Source organism: Anopheles coustani, chromosome 2, assembly GCF_943734705.1.
Source record: "Anopheles coustani chromosome 2, idAnoCousDA_361_x.2, whole genome shotgun sequence".
NCBI classification, from domain to species: domain Eukaryota; kingdom Metazoa; phylum Arthropoda; class Insecta; order Diptera; family Culicidae; genus Anopheles; species Anopheles coustani.
This window is the reverse complement of record NC_071289.1, coordinates 19,496,438-19,519,989: the sequence shown is the minus strand read 5'-3', so window position 1 is coordinate 19,519,989 and position 23,552 is coordinate 19,496,438. Positions and strand designations below refer to the sequence as shown.

At 45.7% G+C, this 23,552-nt stretch overlaps 1 protein-coding gene across 1 annotated transcript; it reads left to right on the top strand.

Moving 5' to 3' along the window:
- The first annotated feature begins 10,384 nt into the window (after positions 1–10,384).
- LOC131262102 (proton-coupled amino acid transporter-like protein CG1139) lies at positions 10,385–23,296 on the top strand. The gene is made up of 4 exons (XM_058264025.1): positions 10,385–10,438; positions 20,267–21,279; positions 21,351–21,507; positions 21,571–23,296. The coding sequence occupies exons 1-4, from the start codon at positions 10,385–10,387 to the stop codon at positions 21,829–21,831; spliced, it is 1,485 nt and encodes a 494-aa protein (XP_058120008.1). The 3' UTR covers positions 21,832–23,296.
- Positions 23,297–23,552: the final 256 nt, after the last annotated feature.

Genomic DNA, 23,552 nt, shown 5'->3' with positions numbered 1-23,552 from the left:
CGTGAGGATCGTTTGAAAAACTGCCAGCACGCGGATCGGTGTCGAGTGCATGTGTTGCAGAAAATCAGCGAATATGCAGCGGAAAGCGGGCCAAAATGATGCAAATTTTGATGATTCCTCGCGTGTCGTCTGTGTCTGCGTGAGGCGTGAGATATAAAGGGTAGCGATGTAGTGTTTTCGCTCTCCTTGACACTCTCTAGCATGCGATAAGATACTGTCTCATCTAGAGATGTGCTGTAGACAGGTGAGTTTGATAACGTGTGTTCAAATTGATAAAACTTTGTGCAGCACCATAAGTACCCGTCGGTTCATTTAATCATCCTGCCTCGGCTAGAGGACCAATCATTGATAAGGAAAAATCATGCTGGAATCAAGAATCACTTCCGATAACCCCAGCAGTATCCCTTTATCGGAAAAAAATGAAATTTTCTGAAGTGTAGCTCTTGAGATAAACTATCAACGATTGTTGCAATCTTGTATTAGTCTCAATAATCACTTCCACCCGCTGTCGATATAAGTTGAAGAGATATTAAAAGTAGTGAAAATTTATGATTCTATTTCGTAGCCATTGAGTTTTATTGTAAACTCCAATTTTTAGATTTTTAAATTTACTATTACAAATGCAATTTATAATGCCAATGCTGGAAATTGTATGCTTGATAGCACAATTTCTTCATGGTAACAATTTCAAAAATCCTTCATCAAGCTATTGGATTAACCAGAAGTCCTTGGTGTGCCTTCTGGATCTTGTGAATAGGTCATGATCAATTGAAAGGTTTCTTGATGGGATCAAGGGAATGTTGGAACCGGTCTTTCGGGACCCCCACGAACGCTCGTTCAAATCATTCAATTTATTTTCGTTGGCACCCAAGACAAGCGGGTGTCCATCTCTTCTGCATCCTTGAAACCCATCAACGTCGATGCTCCTCGACGGTAAGTGTGATAACTCAAAAATGAGCTTTCATGATGCTCCTCCTCCAGTGGTGATGGTCACGCACAATTCCAACCTCAGCAGCGTGACACGACCAACGTTAGCCTTTCGAAGGACATCGGTGTGAATCAAACGCACCATCAACCCTGGCTAAAATCATTGTCAATGCGATGGACTATCTCTGGCCGGCGTGAAGGGCAAATGTAGAAATTAAAAAAAAAAAAAAAACAGATAAAAACAAGCCCATGACAAATCTGTGCCGTGATCGGAATTTGCATTTTAGATTCACGCGTGTCCGGAAACTGCCGGCTCGTGGTTTGGTAATGAAGGCGATCGCATTGCCAATTCGCTCTTCCAAAGCCGTGTTCCATGACATCATGACGACAAGGCGGAGGACAATTATAATCGGGCAACGCGGGCAGGTGACATTTTCATTTTACGACCCACATCGGAGCAGGAGGAAGTCGTCATTTAGCAGAGATCATCCTTACAGCACGTGCACACGTTGTTAACTTCCTGTGGATATGTAGGTGAGTATGGAGATTTGTTTAGAAATTAGCTTTAAAATTTCTCTTAATGAGCATTTAATGAATGCAAGTGTAGTTTAAATTCTTTATAACGAACGAAGTGCATCAATTGCATAATTTTTGCGTTTGCATCAAAAGTGGTAAGTCAAACGCATAGCGAATACTCGCGTAGGTGAACTCGGGCGCATCAAAATGTAGCACGCCGCAATTGGCAAGTCTCAAGCCCATCGAATTAAGCCTCATTTATGTTCCAAATATATCCAGCACAATATGCGCAGCGTCCAAGCGTTCGGACCGGAATGTCCCTGAGGGCGAAAATGTTTCTTGTCAATTGAGGATAAGTACGCCAATCTTAACGTTGTATCCATTCCGACGCGGTGGGAACATAAAAATTTGGGGATAAGTAGGATTTCCTTTTCGCGCCCGTGGGCTTACACCCTGGACGTGGTTCTGTGCAGATAACAAGATTGAAACCGTTTATCTCATGAATTTTGTGCAATTTATGGGAACCGTGGCAAGATGTACCCTTACCGTCACGAAGTCCTTGGAGCTCAGGCGGAACAAATGGATTAGACTCTCAGGGTTGTCTTACTCGGGGGAACGCTGTTGTCTTGGATCTGGTAGGATGGGACTATCGTCAACAGAGCTAAATTTATATCGTTAACACAACTATCCCTGGCCAATTTCGCATTTTACCGGATTATTGTTCAATTCCAGTGCCATTGTGTGAAGGCGAGTGTTGAACTTTGCAACCGGATATGGTTGACTCCGGTTCCACTCGCTAGATCGCGTATTCGGTTCTATTTACGCCTTTATTCATCCCGGATACACGTGCTGCCGGTACGACTTCAGAAACAACGGTACACAATCTGCACAATGGACCACCCGCCATACGAGATGCCTAACTCCAGCTGTTAAACGTTCTGTAATTATGCTGGACGGGATTTTCTATTGTGAGCTTGAAGGCTGCAAATGGTCGTCTAGGCGCTCGGTTGAAGTTATTTTGTGTATGAAAAAAGGTACACCTTATCTCGTCAATCTTACTCCGTAAAGCACCTGGTCCCATAGACTACACCACCGTCCATTTGCAATGGGTCCAATCAAATCTCACCCTGTTGATAAACAGAAACAGCTCCATCAGCTCTCCAATCGGTTCACCCGGTCGACTCCACCCATAGACCAAGCGCGGGAGAACTTTGGTCCATGCGAGTCCGTGGGTTTTGAGTGGCAATTTAAAATTCAAATTTCAAATCACCACCAAACCAGAGAGAGGGATCTGGTCTAGAGTGGTTGGCGGGGGCGAGTAGGTTTAGAACTAGATTCTAAAGGTTCCGCCTGCTCGGCGGGTAAACCCCACCCGGTTGCCACAGTCGCACGGGAGCAAACGGGAGGTCCATTTGCATTTGCACACTCCGATCATCGGGTGAACGTCATCGGTGTAACGTTATAGAGTTGTTGGAGGCACCCTAGCCGCAAAACAGCTGACTTGCAATGGACGAAGGGCGTTGCGGAGTGCATTTATTCAATTCTTTTCAACCACCAATTTGCAATATGGAGATTAGTATCATTGTTGCTCAGTGTACCTGGAAGTCAGTTGTCCAGGCTGCACGATCAATGGCCATTCAGTGGCATTTAGCAACTCCCGGATCGAACGAAAATATATGCTTTACCATGTTTGATTAATTTGTCGCTACGATTAAATGTTGTCCGGTGGGAATTATTTCACTGTTATTGATTCTGGGTAGATAGGTGGTCCTGCAACAGGTTTTGCATTTACGACAAACCAGTGTGGAGTTACGACTAACCAATACATTGAATAAAAGATCCGTTATATTTTGAACATAAATCAAACCCTATCAACATAGTGCAATAGAATTAATAAGCTTCAATCGTTGATGACTGTCCATTTCTTCTCCTTCTTGGCGTAACGATCTTGTTGGTCATGCCTGTCCCCTGAAGGGGTCTTGCAAGACTTTTTCCCTTTGAGTACGTGGATAGTCAGTCCTCTCATATAGGGAAAGGTCCGGTCTCGGTTGGGATTCGAACCGACGCCATCGAGGTGGTGAGGCCTGACTCTAATGGGCCGATTTTCTAAACGGCGCTACCGTTCGGCTGCCGCGGATCCCCCGCGACTCTCAATTTATTAACAATATTGATTAAATAGATTATTTCATTCTAAATTCGTAGTTATCCAACTAAAATTAATTTCAATTTGTTTATGGTCCTTCCAAACCGGAGCATCCCGAAGCAAAGCGAAGTGGTAAGCAATAATTTAGCTTTAATTCAATTGAGTCCGAATCTCGATCGGGGTCCACCAAAATTTGCCAACCTGCCAACACCACGACATAACGGCGCAATAAATGTCAACTAGTCCGAATTGAAATTCATTGTTCTGAGTGAAAGCCGCGATGCTTGATGAATAAATTCCATTCCACCGAAAGAATGCGATTTCATTCATAAAACCTACACACCGCACCTTTCGTACCCCCACACGTGCTGCTAACAAAAAATAGTATGTTCCAACCGACACCAGAACGAGGTGATTTCGACGGTTCCGTCACTGCCCACCCCCTTGCAACCGATCCCACGTTAATAGGTTGTTTGCTCTTGAAAATGAATGATCATCATCAACCGACAAAAAATGGGTGGTGGTTCGCTGGGACGGGGGATGGCACAACTCGAACAACGAATCCCGTCATCGTTCTAATACGCTAACGAAATTCAACGGAACAATAAATATGTCCCCGCACTCGGTGGCGACGAGGATCGTGCCGACTATCCGGTGGCAACGGGTGATCAAATTTCCCGGTTAAAAGACAATTTGCAAACGCACTGAAAAATCTCACCACCAAGCTCCGATTACCACTCGTCCCATGCTGTCCGCTTCCTGGAGGATACAGCTGCTTCAATGGGGTATGTTTGTATGAGTAAAGGAAGGGGTAGCGTGCTGCGCATACATTTATGGTCCCTCGCACAACCCTTCCGAAGCGCAAAGAATGGACTCTCGTTGACGAAAACTGGACGGACCCCAAACGTGCGCGATCAGTCGAGCCTCGACTGTGCGTCGTTTCGGACACAATCACTCAGTGAATTTCCAGTTCGAATTTTGTCTCGCTTTTGCGTTGTTTCGTTCGCGATCGATTTCCGTTCGGCAGAAGGATAGTGGATCCCTCGGCAGCGTTGTTGATGTGTGTGTGGAAAATCTCCAAATTACTTTTGGAGGCTCGTCATCGAAGTGAAATTTGTCCTTCAGCGTGTGGCTTGTGTGGTGAAAGGTTGGCTGAAATTAAATCAATAACTGCAGACGCGGTTCACCAAATTCCAAGGTGAGTACACGCTGAAATGTAACGTGAATGTATGCAAATTTGAAGTGGTACCAAAATAGATGAAAAGTTGTCCATCTCTCGAGTACGTGTGCAAGAGGCGCTATGCAAAAATGGTACCGCTGAAAGAAATCACGTGGCGTTCGTCGAGTGCAGTGAAGAATAGTAAACATGCAGAAAGGGTGCACGTTTCTAAAACCATCTGCCGTTTGCAACAGCCCGGAGACATTCATTCATTCCTCACTGGTGCTGGACCCACGGCGAGCGAAGTCTTGGGGATCGCGGATACTCGCTGCTCATGAACTGAACCTTGAGCGAGCTTTGAACGTTTCAAGCACACGAGGCAACCGTAGACTGAATGGCGTTCATTGCTAACGAGCTGCCGGGGAAAAGGTGCTAGAGTCGTTTGCCGAATCCGTGTTATCGGGGCAAGGTTAGAGAGGGCTGTTGTATGCCGGGTGGAGTGGAAATTTCCGACCGAAATTAGGTTGACTTCCGAAACGATGAAACGAGTTCCGTTGGAACGGTTGAAGATTGTAAAGGAGCCACTGGGTAATAAAGGAATAAATATTTGTTTTTGCTGAACAGATCCGAGTGTTTTCAGGTGGTACATCCAATGATGTTACATTCCGATAAAGCTAACTACTCAAGACATTCGATTCGACCCAAATTGGCTGTTTGATTTAACTAACGTTGGATCACGTGTGTTTGGGTTGCTCATTAGCGAAAAAGATTACACGCCATTTTGTTTGCTTCGCATTATTTCGCAAAGCAGAAAAACGGTATGAACGCTAGTAAAAGCATGGTAAACAATCGAGGTAACATTTTTGAAAAATGTTTATTTAAATTAACGCCTTTCAGGCCAACAACGATCATGTTGCCAAATTGGACGCATGCTGCCTCTAATATGCTTTTAGCGTCTGCTCGATCATCCCCTTTGTTTCTGTTTAATCTGCTCGAATACGAAACATGGAGTGTGTTTTGCATACATTCAGGCGCATTCCTATATCCTACAATTAATCTTGTGATGCAGGTACAGCATCATGTTTTAGATCAGTTTAATTTGGTTTTAAATAATTTAAATAGGGAATGTACTACTTATCCTTCTTGTTTTTGTCAAATATGTTGTTTTATTTTCATCCAAACATCTTAGAAACCGAAAATGGTTCGTAATGCAGCGCTGGCAATGGTTTTCAATATGTGCACGTGTATCAGTGTGGGAATGATTGAAAGTTACTGGAACTGGGCAGCCCTTGGCACCTCGTCCCCATCTCCCTTCTTTGGGGGTGCAACACTTTTAGCCCCCTAGTTGTCACACCGGTGGGGCCATTTTTCGCGTCGCCTACATCTGACGTCATGGAAAATTCCCAACAAACACTGTTTCGCGGCGCTAGGCGCCACTTGATGATCTTCACCAGCACTCTTGCCTGGCGCCATTCAGCATTGGAAGAGAGAGGGATAGGATTGTCGTTTGGTTGGATTGAAAGGCGCTTCTGCGCGAAGCGTGATCGTGCACGGGGTGCATGAACGAACATGAATGAATTTATGCAAACGTAGCACACACGCCACACGGGGCATAACGGAATACGATCAACCGTTAAGTGGTAAAAAAATAATTTAAGGATCTTATCATTGTTTTTGTTTTTTAAAACTTTTGAACATTGTTCAAAATTTGAGATATAATATAATGTTAAAACCATTCTTTCGTTCATGCTCATACTAATCAAAAACAATATTAGAGAAAAATGTACATTTATAATTTTAATTAACAAACGTGACTATAATGTTTAAAAATTACATTCATAATTATGTTCAATCAATAGATTTGTACGCCTAATCATTTTTATTATAGTCTCGTGTATTTTCTTTTAGATTCGAGTCTAATGTAGCTTATCTTTTAAATTAATTCTTTTAACTAACGGATGGGTTGAACCTACATCAAACAGAATTCTTTTTTCGCACCGCATTTGTATGTCTTGGTCATGGATCTTTTTATAAAATACCCCAAGCGCTCGTGCATTCTCAATTGGATAAATTGATCGCAACTTCGCTCGGGCAACATTCCATCCGCCTAAAACCGGCAACGTGTATCAACCCCAACAAATTCGCTCACCAATTGATCGCCAATCAAGCCGCACGCATCTGCCAAGAATCGAACTTTGGCACCAACGATGACGACGGCAGTGTGTGGCAATGTCTCCACGAGCCTCTTACTCTGGGGAGACACATTCGCCTTCTTTTTCTTCTACTGAGTCGAAAAATTTGGATCGCGAAATTGTGATTGATCTTCGCGTGGATCGCGTTAATAGAACGCCAGCGCGGCGCGGAGACGACTCGAGGCGCATGAGGTTGATTGGCACTGATTTCGGGAAAGACGGTTGCCTAAGCACAAACCAACGCGAACCAAAGTGAGGATCGAAAGGGGTGCAATTAGAATTGATCACGGCTGTCAGGCTTAGGCTCTGAAGTTCGTCCCGCAATAGAGCCGTGCAACATGAAAGACCAGTGCGTCGACGTTCGCGGGCGACCTGCAATCGCCCTCAGGGCGACATAGAAAGGGATGAAGAGACCCTGCAACACCGCACCGTCCGGTCAACCTGCACCCTTGCACGCATACACCGACACGAGTTTTGGGAATTTTCCACTGCTTTACTGCCGCATACCTGCGTCCGTCCCGATCCGTTGGTTCATTGTGCAAATCTTAGCCGAAAAACCTGAGAAGGCCATTTCTGCAAAGGAACCGTGAAAAAAGAGCTCGCCGTGCCGTGCATGAGGCATGATCATGTATGAGATCTGCCTCCGACCCCCTTGACCACGGTTCCCCCACCTGGTCCTAGTTCAAAAGGATGAGGTCGCTTGAAGAGACGCGCACTCCGTGGAAGATGCCACGCTGTAGCCTAGCGAACGTACCTAAGAAAGGTAAGAATGTGGAACAGAAATGACGATAATGGTGCTGAGACTCAAAACTGGTTTAAGCCGGAATCGGCACACAACCGAGCGCATACAATCTCACGTGCCTGACCGCGAAAGCTTAACATCCGCTCGTCAAAACTTCCACGCGTCTATTGTCACGAGACGATTGCTGCCATTCTGCATTGTCATCCCGTTTTCGCGAAAGTTCATTGAGCATTTTTCAAGGCTTTCCATTGATGCAAAAACCAGTTAAGCATACGTAAAAAAATACTAGAAAATACTTGAAAATAATTTAAACAATGGTGACGCTTTGGTTAAACAGATTTCAACTGAAATAAAATGCTTGCCTACGTTAGTTACTCCCCAGTACTTTAAACTGATTGCAGAATGATTCACTAAAGAAGCTTACGGTGACGTTCAACTTTTCCTCCCTTGCGGTGAGGAGCAAGTTATTCTACTGACCCTCTTCATTTCAGATGGTGCAATATTTGACGAAGATAAAAGTGGTTGTAACCTGTCAGCCACAGCATTGAACCGCTGCGGTATCTTATCTCCATGGGGTGCAAAATGTATTTCAACGGTATGATAAAATATCTTGAGGTGTTCTATCATGAAGATGCCCTGAAAAGCAGCGTCATGCCCTGAAAAGCCGCGTAACAGCGAGCTAGTGACTTGGTCACTAATTGCAAATAATTAAAGTCCGGGTTTTTTTTCTACTTTAGTATTTTTTCTAAAAACAATACTATTTGCTTAAACATTTGATATACATCCATACCGTAGCGCACGTGGTTTTACTTAGCATTATAGCTGCAGGAAACGTGATCTGAAAGGTAATGAAAACAAAAGATCTCTGAAAAAAAAGAAAAATGAGCAGAATTATTCAATGGGATGGAAAATGGATCAACCACAGATTCTACTTCGAGAAACGTGTTTTAAAAATGGCTAGATGGTGAAAAAATGGTTTATGCACAGCGATGTACAGCTTAATGTATACCAAAGAAAAGAAAAACCAATAAAGAAGGAGTAAGGAAGGCGAAACAACAATAAAGCGATTTGATGGAATGTTCCAGAAAGTCGAAGATCGCTTTTATGTTTAAGCATATCCTCTGAATGATGCTGAATGGTATTGTTCTCTTTTTCATCAAATAATCCACCTTTTCTTTCAACTTTTATTTACCAAACAAATGCTATTGCGAGTGTTTTAGTGTTTTAGTTTTATTGTAAACATAATTTTCGTTTCAATTTTGCAATATTTATGTTCATTCGTCGGCCAAATCACAAACACATCACCAAAACCATGTGCTTGCAACTCTTGGCAGTTGCAGGCATGTTGCACTACAACTGATTCTCGAACATGAGCCATGAACTACGTTCATCTTAAAATGCTCGCGACATCGTTTCACGGCAAACCTCCCGACCGCTGATATTAATATCCCATCCAACACAAAATGAACATTTCTCCATACAAAATGGGTCCCGGTTTTGTCAACGGTTCTCTCAACGATCGTCCAGTTAAACCGGGATAATTCATTCGGAGCAAAGCCGGCAAAAACGAAAAAGAGGAGAGCCCTGATGGGCCCCCTTCTCTCTTCTGCCTTCTACAACACTCTCATGCCTCGAGCACACAGCGGGATTCGAACCCAACCTCTCCAACTCCGGTCTGTGTACGCTAACCACTAGACCGGCGCTCTTGCTTGAGAATGGCGCGCTAAATGTACAATATATATCTAGCTACATGCGTTTGCATGCATCGTTAGCGATCGCTAGCGTAGGCCTCAACCAAGAGCAGGCCATTTAAGGCTCTCGCGGGGTCTTCGCGTACACTCTCTGCACTGCCGTACGGTGGAGAGCGTGTAATTGTATGGAGCGAATTGCGCTCTTTGAGGCCTTCGCACTTGTTTGTATCCACGCGTGCTCAGGCTTCATACAAGTTTTGCTCACTCTTCATATAAGTTACGCTCGCGGGCGGGTCGAAAATTGTCGGCCCTGCAGCGCGAATGCGACGGAGCATAAGTCAGTCGCTGCGTCTCGCTCCGATCCACGGGGATAGGCCTGAGTTCATTCAAAATTGGTAGTAGGGATCGGGCAGCACTTGCGCGTGGCGTTCATTTCGAAACGAACATTCGAAGAGGAAGGCCGCAAGATTTTCCGCCCTACGGAAAAGAGAGTTAGAAAGCGCCACTAACGGAAGGAATTTTCCAACTGAAACGCCGACGCAATAACACGTGCGATTTTTCGGATGTTGTAAGGACGACTTTGCAGGACCGGAAAAGTTAATTTGTGATGCAAAAGTAGTAAACTAAAAAAACAGCGTTGAAAATCTTGTTCGAAAAAAGTCTTTAAAAAAATTGTTCGACAAACGGTGAAAGAAAAACAGAGACCTCCGTACGAACAAGCACACGAGAGAGGAAAAAAGAAAGTGCAAACTCGTAAACACAGCTCGTAAACGGTAGAAGTTGACGCGGGAATTGTAACCAGTGTTAGTAGCGATCTTTTTTTAGCGGTTGTGATTTTTCTTTTTCGACTCGAGAACATCTTCGGATCGTCGTCTGTTTTCTCGGCTCGTGTAACATTCTTTAGCCGGTCAGTTCGCCCTCGAGCGTCCACGGCTACAGTTGACCGGTTGTGGTAGTAAAAGCAAAGGTCACACCTGTATCGTTTGAGTGAAAGGATTCACAAAACGACCGGACATGGATAACTACAAGAAGAAAACACCCGGCCGGGTGCAGCATCTGGAATATACTGTAAGTAGAGTTTTATAGGACTGCAAAAGTGTACATTAGTTTCGAGCTGATGAGGCGTTGAGTGTGAGAACTGACTGTTTTCTGGTGCGTCGCAATAAAACACGACACAATTTTCTAATTTTGCTTGCCCTCGAAAACGAGTGCATGTGCATGTGTGCGCTCGTTTCATTTTAAAGCTGATAATGCAAAACGTGGTTGAACGGGGCGATCGTAAATGTAGCTTCAACGATCGGTTTTAAGCGAGGTTTGCCAAGTGCAAAGGTGTCGTGTTCAGGCTGAAGTACTTCCACCCGGCTCCAGCTGTCGTTTGTTTGTCGAAACTGTTTGTACATTGCTGCCCCTTCCAAGGGCTGGCGAACACACTGGGCAAGCCGATACGTTCGTTGTGTGTTGAAGAAAGCTAGTTTTGCAGAGAAGGAATTGTGCCATGCTAGAAGACGCTCCCTTCGAAGGTGGGTTGCAAAGTGAATGATTATTCACTAAACTTCCGACGAGTCGCATGCCCTAGATGACTTCGGTGGAGTGGTGCGGTTCCGGGAGAACGTTTGTTTGTTTAGTTAACTCGTCATGGAAAAATACCACTAAGGAATTGTTTAAAAATGCAATTAACACTTCCCATTTTGTATGAGGCATACACTGTTTGTAGATACATGGTTTATTGAATGACTAAATGCTGTGATCATCGATCGCCAATCGACAATCGGATCGTCAACCATGTTAACATAAAAACCTTCGACACCATAACTTACTGCCTAGGAATGCAACCCCGAGCCAAAGGTGTCCATAACAGCGTCGAAGAATCTGCTTATCGGTGATAAATAGGAATAGTATTACACCCTAGGAAGGGCACTTCCGGCCCAGTCATCAACCATCGGTATGTTTGAATGGTGCAAATGGACATAATTTTCATCATAAAATGGGAGCGAGGAAGTGTCAGGTATCCTGTCTATCGATAAAGGTGGCGTTGACGAATGAAACCGTTATCGAAGCACAATCAACTGGCTGAAGAAGGGATTTTGATTGAATATCGATAAGCCTCGATGGAAGACCGGTTTAAAGCGTTGAATCGCAGATGGTTGCGATTAGAAGCTCGTTGATAAAGGCTTGATGATATCATCTTTGATAATTTCACTTTTTGATTTTGCAATTCGATGCACTCACTTCCTTGTGTGAAGTGTTAGAGGTTTCCGTAACTCTCTGAATTACATGGCCTTGACGCGGCTTTTCGTCACGGTTCACTCAACTACTTGGCACCGATAGAGTAAACCGGACCCAGTCACCATTGAATGAAAAACCCCAAACATTTACACGTGCATTTGCAAATGCGAGCTACTAATAAATTTAACCGTTAAGAGAAGCGATTCGAACCGGTTCGCTGTGGTTTTGCACGGACGGTGAGAAAACCGTGCATTGGTATTATGTAAGACGGTTTGTTACTGTTGATACGACGCGTCCATCCGTCGGCACGAACAACAGCGAATAGTTTATTTATGATTGCTTTTGTTTTAATTTTAAACCATTTTCGCTCGTGCGAAGAAATGGAAGGGGAAGAAAATACTGTAAACGTAAACGTAAACGTTTCAAACCCTCCCCCCATTATCTCCTCCCGCACCAAAATGGGGTGCAGATTTTTCCGACCGTTTGAAAACAAGAAAAACAACCGCAAAGACGCACCCGTCCGAAAACTCGACGGAGCAACGTAAATAATGCCGGTTTTGCCAAAAATAGCATTCATGTACATGACAGGCCTCTTTCAGCGCCGCGGCCACATTTTCCATTTTCGCGATGGACAGTTAGGTTTTGCGCGCCAGCAGCCGAAAATGACGCACGGATGTCTTCGACTCGGGAAAGAGCCCCATTTTTCTTTACCTTTGCTTGTCCATTCTCCCCGCTGCCTAAGTTCCTTCATTCTCGAGCGGCGATCGTTCGTTCTTGACGGTAGTGTACTTTAAGCATGGCGGTGCGTGCACCGCTTCCGAATGATTTGCGGGGGAAAAAAGGGAACGGAATCCTTCGATCGACCTTGCCCGGCACATCGCAAATTATTTCCCGTCGTTTGTTCCGTAAGGAAAAACGAACGTTGAGCTGACAGTCGGAAGAGTGATGTTTGAATAACAAAAAACAAAACAAAAGGGAAAGCCGGCAGCTTCCATAGGAAATTAAAATGTTACCGCTGTCAGGGTGCAAAATTTATGAATCGTTAAAACCGATCAAAAATAACCAAAGGTGCGTCACATTGTTCTCTCGTGCACGAGATAAGCACGTTGATTACCGGGTTCTGCGTGCTCTTTCTAGCGGATCATTAGATCATCTCGATCACTCACTCGAAAGGTTCGTCGCTTTGCGACAAAGGGAGTCCCCAATTAGGCTCGGATCGGCCGGCTCTTGATCAACGATCGGTCAACTAATTGTTGAATCAGTGAACTATGAAAATTAAATCTTGCCCGAGTTGTTCTAATCGGCCTCATGGCCGCTCGCTGGCTCGCAAAGTTTCCTTAGTTGATCTCCACAGCTCGAGTGACTTCCTTGAGCCGAGCCGTGGGTGGGGACAAATGCCGGGTTGCGGTGGCAAATTGCAAAGTAATTTGTGATAATTCTTGCTCCTCTAATCCACTGCACTGTCCGCCAATCAAGCTCGTACAATACTGTCTAGCCGGCGACAGTTGGAAGCAAGACGCTGAAGGGTGGTTTAAATTATACCCAAGAAGGGAAAAAATCCCCATCCAACTTGGAAACACATGTTGCACACTGGGACGATAAAAACCGGCAGGAAATACCTTCCAAAGGGCAGGATTTTTAATGACTGAAAATAACTCCCATTCCAGGGCCGCGTGAGTTTCGCTTTGGAATGAGTTGGGACTTTTTAGTCGGAAGACGGCACCATGTTGACCGCACGATAGCAACATCTGGCCCACTGTGCATCGAGCCACCGAGTTGTTGTGCCACTGTCCACATCGATTTGCTTCTTCATTCATCGAAAAACCAGTAATTGAGTAACTGTTCCATTTGTGGTTCCCTCCACTGGTGTGCGGGTATTTGTTAGAGGTCAATCAGTTTTCCACTACATCAAACCTTTACGTTCCGTCCAAAGTACGAAGTTCGCGCCATCGGCAATGAACGTCTTCGAGACTCTTCCTTTACCTTTTCTCCCTTTTCCTTCTTTCTGGCGCCATCCAGTAAACTACGCCGTCACATTCTGTTGGCGGTCAACGGCGCTCTTTTGTCGGTCAACTGCGAGGGAAAGCGACGCAAGACAGGTCCCGGATTTTCCTTTCATCCGCACTCGTGCCAAACATGCTGTCCGTGTTCGTGTCCTCGGCCGGCAGTTGGCTTCCAGGAAGCAGCTCCAGTAAACGGGCATGGGGTGGCAAAGTCAGCGAGAAGGTTTTGATTGCGATTGATGTTGTTGGGGTGAATTCCTGCGAGCGGAGAACGATGGGGAAGGGAACTCCAGTGCGCCGGCTCCCTCAAGGTCACGCCGGCGGTTATGGCGTATTACATTTTCCCTCCCCCTGAAATCGAAAGCGAATGGTGAAACGGTTCGGGAAAGCGCACGTACCAATGCTCACGTCCGCCAACATTAGGAGGAGTGTGATAACACATGAACCGAAATTGACGGGTTACAAGAATGCTTGAATGATTCATGTTATGGTGCTGGTTGTTCAATGATAAGTTTTTGAAAATAACAAACTTTTTCAAGTGGAGAATAAAATGATGGAAAGTATGTTCAAATAACCAACTGTTATACTTTATTGTCACTTTATAAATCAACACTCTCCCGAAGAAAAGACAAGTGTCAAGTGTTGGGGGTAATGCAAACGGGGTGTCAAATTAACACTTCCAAATTTAAACTTGCCTATCGCAAGTCGGGCACGTGCCGTCCGTTAAACCCAGGCGCCTCCATCGCGCCTCGGTGGGAGGTTTGGGCACACAATGTTGTCCTTCACCAAAATTAGATACTCTTGACCTTGGAAAAGGGTATCAAATAATATTGGGTACACAAAGACGAAAAGCAAACACCCGTGAGATAACCTCCCTCTCCAGGTAAAACGCATGAATGCCGGCACGAAGACTGCGTACTACGCATTTTCTTCTCATCGTTTCGTGTCTGGTGTGTGTGCGGTTGTGTGTGTATGTACGTCACGCGACAGAGCAGCAAGTCGCACACCTTCCCGCCAAGTTCTTCCGTTTCCGCCGAGGGAAGGAGGCGCATGGTGCCTCGTGAATCTTTTTAACATAATGCAAAATTTATCCACGTTAAACCTTTTTATCGCGTCCGATAGCGAGTGACACTTCCGTAGTTCCGATCCGTACCGGCAAATCGGTGCCTGTAGCGCGTCATCGCCATCTGTTACACGATTGTAAAATGTGACGCCCCTGCGGGCTACCGATGGGAATGATTACAGTGGGGTTGCCCAACCACTCTTACAACCGCACCAGGGCCACACGTGCGACAAAGTCCAGTATTTCCGACGAGCCGCTTCAAACCGGCTGGCGAAGAGCATCCGGAATGCGTGAGCGACGAGACGTTCTGGGGGGTGGTTGGGCGCGTTATCAGATTGCGATATGAGTGTAGGCAACTGTAATTTAGCCTTCGTGTTTACTTTCCCCTTCGCCCTCCCCCATTGTGGTCCTCATAGCCTAGTCGAGTTTTGTTAACATGTTGCACTTTTATTGGGACCGGTCAATAGTAATTGCCGGTGGGAAACGAGTATTGAAAGGAGGGAGAAGGGTTTTTTTCCAAACGCGAGAAGGTGACGGAAGCATGAAGTAGTAAGCTGCTTGCGCAAGTTTTTAATTAAATAATTGTTAATGCTTTCAGGAAGGGCCACTGAGAAGGTTCTTGCCACTTAAACGGCGGCTTGCGTGACACTTTTCTAGTGCTTATATTATGCAATAAGCAATTATTTGCTGTATTTTTCTCAAACTTACAACAACCACCCATTACTGCTCTTTGTTGGTTGTTTAACAATATTTTAATGTTAATAAAGTTAAACAGACAAGTTCTTATAATAAATACTCCGTCTTGGATGAATAATGCAAGCTCACAGCGTATCGCATTGTTCCTGCTTATGGAGACATTATTCTCCACGTTCAACCATGACGGGTGTGGCCAACACATTTGTGAAGTACACCGACACAAACCGTCCCTCCCTTCGACGACACGCGTTGTATTTGTTCATGCACAATATTAGCGAACCCTGTTGCTTGAAGTTCACGCATTGGAAATTTGTTTTTTAATTCTCCTACCCTTTAGCGAAACGTTTCCGCGAGTGATTGAGGAGGAAAAAAAACCAACAGAAACAATAATGCCTACACTGCAGACGACCTGCTTGAACCTGCGTCGACAGCAAGTCACCACGCAGTCGCCCAGACAGGGTGCAATATGATGCCGAACTGTGACGCTCCAATTCAGCACCTTTTTGCGCTGGTCGTAGCGTTTTTCGATCACCCCACACACATAAAAGACTCAACCCAACATCCGACGGAAATGGCTGGGTGGTGTATGAGAAAAAAAAGAGAAGTGTATCAACTTACGCTTTTCATGGGTTCGGCTATTAACACAACCTCAGTGCCAGTAAAAAACCTCAACATCTTGGAGTTATCATAGTGTTGGGATGTAAAATGCTCGCAATAGAATTCGACGACGCGTCGAACAATTGTTGTGGATTAGATGAGCAAAAGCAAATGACACCGTAGAGGTAGAGGTATTTGAAAGTAGAGTCAAAGCTGCATTTGGCCACGTGTTGGCCTGGATTTGATTGCCGCAGGTGAAAATGTGCTGAAACGATTATCTTAATTGCCGCGATCATTACGATCAATCACTGTAGCATTCCATTTTGGTGTCACTGGAAAAGTATTGTAACTAAAAATAAGTTTAAACCATTTGTTCGTGATATTAATTGCAGTATACAGATACAGATAAATGAAAGTGAATAATTCAAGTACTCATTCCATGATAAAAATAAATAATGACAACCGACATCGCCTTCTAGGTGGATAGCGCTCCTAACTTCGGTGCAAAATGATCTCACATGCCGGAGCTAATTAACTCTCCGCTCCGTAACCCGATCCGGATCAAGCCGGATCTGCGGGCAGCAATTGCCTTCGGGTGGCGCTTGTCATAATCACCTCTCTCTTTCTCTCTCCTCCGGCACGCCAACATCCTTGAAGAAGTTAATGGCGCGTGCAAAAATTAGATTTAAATTTTTACCTCCCCACGCCCTCCCCTTTGCGATGATGATTCCAAAATGAGTTAAGATAAAACAAGAGCGTTCGGTTGAAATTGAGCCGACGCCAGAGTCGATCTGGGTGAGTCAGGCTCGCAGAATTTTTCTACCGTACAATCCGGGGGGAAATGGTTTCCGGCAAAAGTCACGTCTCGACCACCGGAGGGTAATAAACCGTTCCCTCGCATAACTGGACGCCACTTGTGAGCGAGAACCATGTGTTGGAACACTCATGTTCGGCAGTTTGGTCATCGTAAATTAATGTGTCACTCCGAAGGTTACTTACTTCCATTAAAATCTCGTTCCGTTTTGCTTCAGCGGGGAAATGGAAAAATAAATACCATCAATTGTAGTGTGTTTTCGGTTTGCGGTAGAAATGTAGAACGAGTTTTGCCGTTCGCATGCGCCAGCCACGTGCTCCCGCTAATAGCGCACTTGAGGTATCGTGTTCGGAAGATGCGAACTGACGAGCGTTTATTGAATCAAAGTCAGACGGGAACTGATACATCATCCTCAGGTTCCCCGGGGCGAGCCCACACGCAAAACGTGCCCCGTCAGCCGCAAAGCGGGTTGCAAGGCATGCACGTGGGAATTTGCGATGCTGGAAATGCACTGGAATGATGAATGACGGAACTGTCTGTGGGCATGAGCACACGAGAGGAGAAAATTGTCGCTTCGATGCTCAGGTTCGTGTAGGTGACAATAGCTGCCTGCGGTTCGGAGTGAGACTTGCAGCAACATTGTAGGCAGGGGACTATATCCGTCAAACTGGAAACACCCGACAGATGTCCGTAGTCGGACTTCCCACGCATTCGCACTTCAAGTCCTCTTGCGAGGTTGTTGCGATGAATGGTTCAGCACTTTGTATATTTTTAGCACCACCAGCAAAGGGTCATGGATGTAAAATACTTTCACTCTGAAGTCGGTTTTCCACGAGTGCATTTCATTGCTTTTTCCTACGGCCCACTTGCCCATTTAAGGACGCTGCGTCTTCCTTAGTCTCTTGGGTGACGGTCGCAGTTTGCCAATCCTTCGACGATCGCCGCTTGAGTGTATCGCGAGTTATTTTTGGACAAAACAATAAGACGATTAATTAGGATTTTAAATACACACCCACGGAACAAACAAATGGCCTCCCTGTTTGCGGCATTCAGCTCGTTCACTTCCTGTGCTCGTGGTTTTGGGACCGGGGGAGCTATTTATAATCGCACCTCGATTCATCTTCATTGATCGATTCTTGGCAATGCGATTTGCAATAAATGGCCCTCTATTTGTTGGCGAAGGATAAATAAAACATCTCGATGGGCAAGGGACTCACGGTGTGGTGTTGAAGTTGAAGATTTCTTGAGGTAACTCCTACTTCAGCGCACCGTCGTTGGATGGTAAGGGGTGCATAGGACGTTCCGGCTTGGAGGGGTTGCCACACGTAAATATTTGGGGAACCAACTCATCGCGCAAATAGCACGCTGTTTACGGAGCGACATCGCAACCGATGGCGTCCACCGTACCACCTTTCGGCGTTCGGGGCACGAGTAGGAGTGTTCGCCCACACCGTCGACCTGTGTGTTGTGAGATTTTTCCAAATTTAGATCACATCACCCCTTCAAAAACGCTAGAGTGGGAGAAGCGGTTAGCAAACGCGTGTTGCGCGTTTCGCACAATTGGCGAAACACTGTCGCCGAATGTCAGATGACCAACCGTGACATCTTCACGAGATGACGATCGGCCGACCATGCATGCAGCGCATCCATTCGGAAGACCGTCCTAATGAAGGAGAATGTTCCGGAACTTGGGTTCGCTTGGGGAAAATTAATCTCTTCGGACGATTGCATTCGAATGGGGATTGTGGGAATACTTTAAATACCAAGATCAAGATGGCCGGCGTGAGAAAGGGAGAATCACCGTGGGCTGTACTTTTCAATGTCTCCCCAATTATATTTTAAACTTGACACAACGCACCGCAGTGTCAAGATCTGCAGAGGATCGCACACGCCTTGATGACAACGAATTAACCTAGGACCAGATACAGCGGCAGATTGAAGTCGCGGAGCATGACTGCGATTTTGTGCTTCACCCACGGTTCGCATTTTTGTTTTAAACAACTTTAAAAATAAACATCCCGAACGCGTCTTCAAGTGTACGCACGCGCGAGATGTTGAAACCGTACGGTTTTGTTTTATGTTTTCGTTACTTTTTAACCCAATGCGGAAAAAGATCCTCATCTGTGTACAGTACAATCCCGTGATTCCGATTCATCGACTAAAACAGTTTAATCATGTGATCGTTTAAGTCAGAAAGAGAGAATGAGAGCTATAGACATGAGGAATCCATGAAAGAATCGGACATGCCTAGCGTATGGAGGTCGCTGGATCCAAATGTTTACATTCCGCCAACATAATTCTTGTCGAATTGGATCTGGTAGTCATTAGATCGTGAAGCTCTGTATGTAGTTGTAGCTGTGTACCACTGTAGTATCCCCAAAATATCCGGCATCCATGGGATCCGGCGATCTAAACAAACACGTGCACAATCGGCCACATCTTGGTTTGTATAAGAAACCCAAGCATAGCACACGTGCACAAACACGGGAGTACGCCGTATGCCTCGGCGAAAAATGCGCATGTGCGTGACACGCTGCCTCACAAACCACATGGCCCCAAGTGCCCCAGCAAAAGGTTTAGGGTGGAGATGTTCCGATCGTCTCAGTGTCGGGGGAACGTGTCTGACCTAGATTCAAATATTCTGGCACTACTAGCGAGCGTCCTCTCGGTGTCGGGTGTCTGTGAATGTGGAAGGGACGAATCTGCGCCAAAGTGCCGAGACGGTGAGTGGTGTTGAACCGCTGCCAAATGCTGCACGCAGCGGTGCAACAAGTGCAAAGGGACAACCGAGACGCTCGTTAGACGACGTGAAGGTCGAGGTCGAAGGACGGGTGTGTGGTACCACGCTCGCATGTAGCAATACTACATGCTAGTCCTTGATACCCGTGGTTCAGTGATCTCCACCGATGCACGCTCTAATTTCTGCAGTCCAAAGGTAGGACGGCCAGTGGCGGTGGTAACCTAATTTTATCGCCATTCCAACTACGCCGCAATCGGTTTCTTTCCGAAAAAAAAACATTGTCGAGCTCATTCACCCCCAATCGGATTCGGGACGTTTTAGACATAGTATGTGCTGGTTCCGGCGGCACGGGTTGTTACGAAACAAATCAGAAGAGTTTGTAATGAAGCCGTGGCGCTTGCCAAAATTATCCAGGGTCGAACACTCACGTTGTAGTTGTCATCGAGCATGACTTCCTGATCCTGAGGCTCTTGACCGCTGCTGATCATGCCGTGTAGTTGTGGTGGGTGTATAATTAATTACTGAGAGCATCTTGGAAGTTCTTGGCGAACGTTAATTATAATGTGAAGCGTTAATTGTGTCTTTAGTAGGCCATGAACCTGCTGTCAAATTAAAAGCAACCTTTTGGATTTGTTTACAATTACCAAAATTTTTAAGTGCCCAAATTGTTTTACCTGAGTAATGGTTAAATTCGTTTCGTTTTTCTTTCTTTCCTGTGTGTATCAATAACATACGTTTACATTTTTGTCAATTGCAGCAAATCCGGCCCCAATTTACCGGTAGCAGTAAGTCAGACCTCCCAGCGATTATCTTTGGCCGCATGAAGTCCGATCAGAATGAGGTGCCGGTGCAGACGGCCGCCGGCTCGACCCTCCCGTTGGTCGATATGATCAAGGATGACGAGGAAGCCGGCTCGTACAACCCCTTCGAGCATCGGAAGCTAACCCATCCGACGACCGATATGGAAACGCTGGTGCACCTGCTGAAGGGTTCGCTCGGCTCGGGTATCCTCGCTATGCCGCTAGCGTTCGTGAACGCCGGTCTGTGGTTCGGGCTGGTGGCCACGATTGCGATCGGTGCCATCTGCACATACTGTATCCATATCCTAGTACGCTGCTCGCAGATCTTGTGTCGACGGGCTCAACTGCCTTCGCTCGGATTTGCTGATGTGGCAGAGGTGGCGTTCCTGGCTGGGCCGGAACAGCTGAAGAAGTACTCCCGGCTGGCACGATTCATCATAAACTTGTTCCTGGTAATCGATCTGATCGGATGCTGTTGCATCTACATCGTATTTGTTGCCACCAACCTGAAGCAGGTCGTCGACCACTACACTCAATCGTACTGGGACGTGCGCATCTACATCCTGCTGCTGCTGGGCCCGCTGATTCTGATCAATCTCATCCGTAAGCTGAAGTATCTGACGCCGTTCTCGATGATCGCAAACCTTCTGATCGCTTCTGGCGTTGGCATCACCCTGTACTACATCCTGTCCGATCTGCCCCCAATCGCGGAACGCAAGGCCATGGCTGAGGTACAGCATCTGCCCATGTTCTTCGGCACGGTCATCTTCGCACTGGAAGGCATCGGTGTAGTGATGTCGCTCGAGAACAACATGAAGAACCCGCAGAACTTCATCGGGTGCCCGGGAGTGCTGAACACTGGCATGTCGGTTGTGGTGATGCTGTATGCTTCCGTCGGTTTCCTCGGATATCTGAAGTATGGTGATGAAACAAAGGGTAGCATTACGTTGAATCTTCCAGTAGAAGATGTGTAAGTATATCATAAACGAACCGTTGAGAGATGAGAAGTGGTTATTAACTAATTATTGAATCTCCCCACAGTTTGGCTCAGATGGTGAAGCTGATGATCGCACTGGCCATTTTCCTGACCTACACCCTGCAGTTCTACGTGCCCATGGAAATCATCTGGAAGAACATCAAGGGTAACTTCAATGAACACCAGAACGCGGCCGAATACACGCTACGAATTGGACTTGTGGTAAGCAAGACATCGATCAGGAAGTTCTTAAAGATACCGATCTTAAAACGTTTTTTTTTACAGATTCTCACGGTCATCATCGCTGCTGCTCTGCCGAACCTTGGTCCGTTCATCACCCTCATCGGAGCCGTCTGCCTCAGCACGCTCGGACTGATGTTCCCGGCCGTGATCGAGCTCGTCACCTTCTACGAAAAGCCCGGCTACGGCCGATTCAACTGGGTCCTGTGGAAGAACCTGTTCCTCATCCTGTTCGGTGTGGTCGGCTTCGTCACCGGAACGTACGTCAGTATTGTGGAATTCTCCGAGCACCTTCAGGAGGTCTAAATGCTACCGGAGCTTCCCGAGTCCTGGCGTTGTTGCGCAAGTCCTTTTGGAATGCTCGGCATAGCTGAGCGGTACGTCATCGATACGAGGTTCCGAGTTGAGCGGGTGTTCTTCCTGTGACCACGGTCAAGGATACATGACATGATCGAGGAGATGATGGGGGGACCTAAACCCTTGCCAGGATGGCATCCGGCACCGAGAGGTTTTGTCTCCTTCGAAAAACCAGGGGATCTCGTAGAACCAATGACGTCTTCCTAGCGCGCTAGATGTAGCCGATGCCGCGTTTCGTTGTTTTAACTTTATTCTACCTAGTGTTGTCCTGCTTCCCCGTGCACCCCGCGCTCCCCCCAAAACCACGTTCCATTCTCCACTCCTTGCGGGCACAACCACTTTTCCCAGCGCTTTGCTCAGTTTTGTTATCGATAGGAGTGCAAACCACCCGAATCGGATTCGGGCACCATATCTGCGATAGATAGAAGAAAGTTGGAGGATAAAAAAGGAATAATCAAACGTTATTTGGCTTAAGCAAGGCAAACCGATCGAAACGAAAACGTTTGTCAACAATACTGCAAACAAACTTTGAGTAGAAATAGAACAAAATTGTCTCTCGCAAAGACGTGCACGCGAGTGCACCCATTTGTAGCAATGATTTAAGGCTATTAACGATAACGCAACGTGGACCGTGGGGCTCTTCGGGGGTGGGTGACGAAAGAAACCACCCGAAGAGTTCCGCCGGTTCCACACGAAAGTCATGTGCCTGGAGTGCCAGCCACGCAGGATTGTGATGTTGTGCTGTACATCTAGTTTTTAAGTACCATGTTCTGTTGTGCAAGCGGGACGGAGCGGAGGAAAATATTTATATCGAATTTAAATCCTACACACCCTAAGGGCGTATCGTGCATAAAGGAATGTTCCTGAGCGGACTAAGCAGTCGGCGAACGATTTGCCATTAGTATCCTAGTGTCGCGTGCAAGCGATACTGCTAGCTGCTTTTCTGTAGATATACAAACTTCTATGACTATGACAGATAAGATGTTAATTTTACGATTTTACCATCAAATGGGGAAATCAACATGATGAAATCCTAAATATGCCACTAGGGGCAGCAGTGTTTCGTAGAAAATTTAAAATAAACCACCCAAAAGACAGGGAAAGAATACCTATCACGCCTCTCAGTACTCTGGATCTGCATTGTAAAACTATACTTACGGAAAGTTGTCTTCCAATTGAACAGATGAACAAATGTATTTTATTCAACCAGTTTTAACGACACAACATGTAGTGAAAATAATAGATTGCAACGAAACGACCGGCTTAGACCGCTTACTACCCAGGATTACAAGTAAGATTGATTAATCATAAGACACGTAGTTTTAGCGAATTCACCTTGAGTGATTCGATTTCAACACAGTAAATACTACAGTTTTAAAGTTTCAATAAACTAGCCCATTATGGGGCATCTTAATCAACGTACGAAATTGTTGCTGTACTCAGTTTTATGTCTAAATACTGGATATTTTTTCGCCATTTGACGTTGTTTTCTTTTTGCATTTAAACGGTTTTGGATATTTTGGAATATTGAACCATATTGTATACAAGACAACGATTGCATACATTTTGGCGCAAAAGCATGATTTTCTCGAACCGGTAATTCGACTTTGGAAAACACGGGTCGAAACGGTAATTTGAAAAGTTATCTAACCGGTAAATTTCGGTGGCTC

Coding starts and splice junctions, on each gene's coding strand:
- LOC131262102 (XM_058264025.1), top strand. CDS start 10,385: ATGGATAACTACAAGAAGAAAACACCCGGCCGGGTGCAGCATCTGGAA. Junction 10,439..20,266: donor TGCAGCATCTGGAATATACT/GTAAGTAGAGTT, acceptor TGTCAATTGCAG/CAAATCCGGCCCCAATTTAC. Junction 21,280..21,350: donor AATCTTCCAGTAGAAGATGT/GTAAGTATATCA, acceptor ATCTCCCCACAG/TTTGGCTCAGATGGTGAAGC.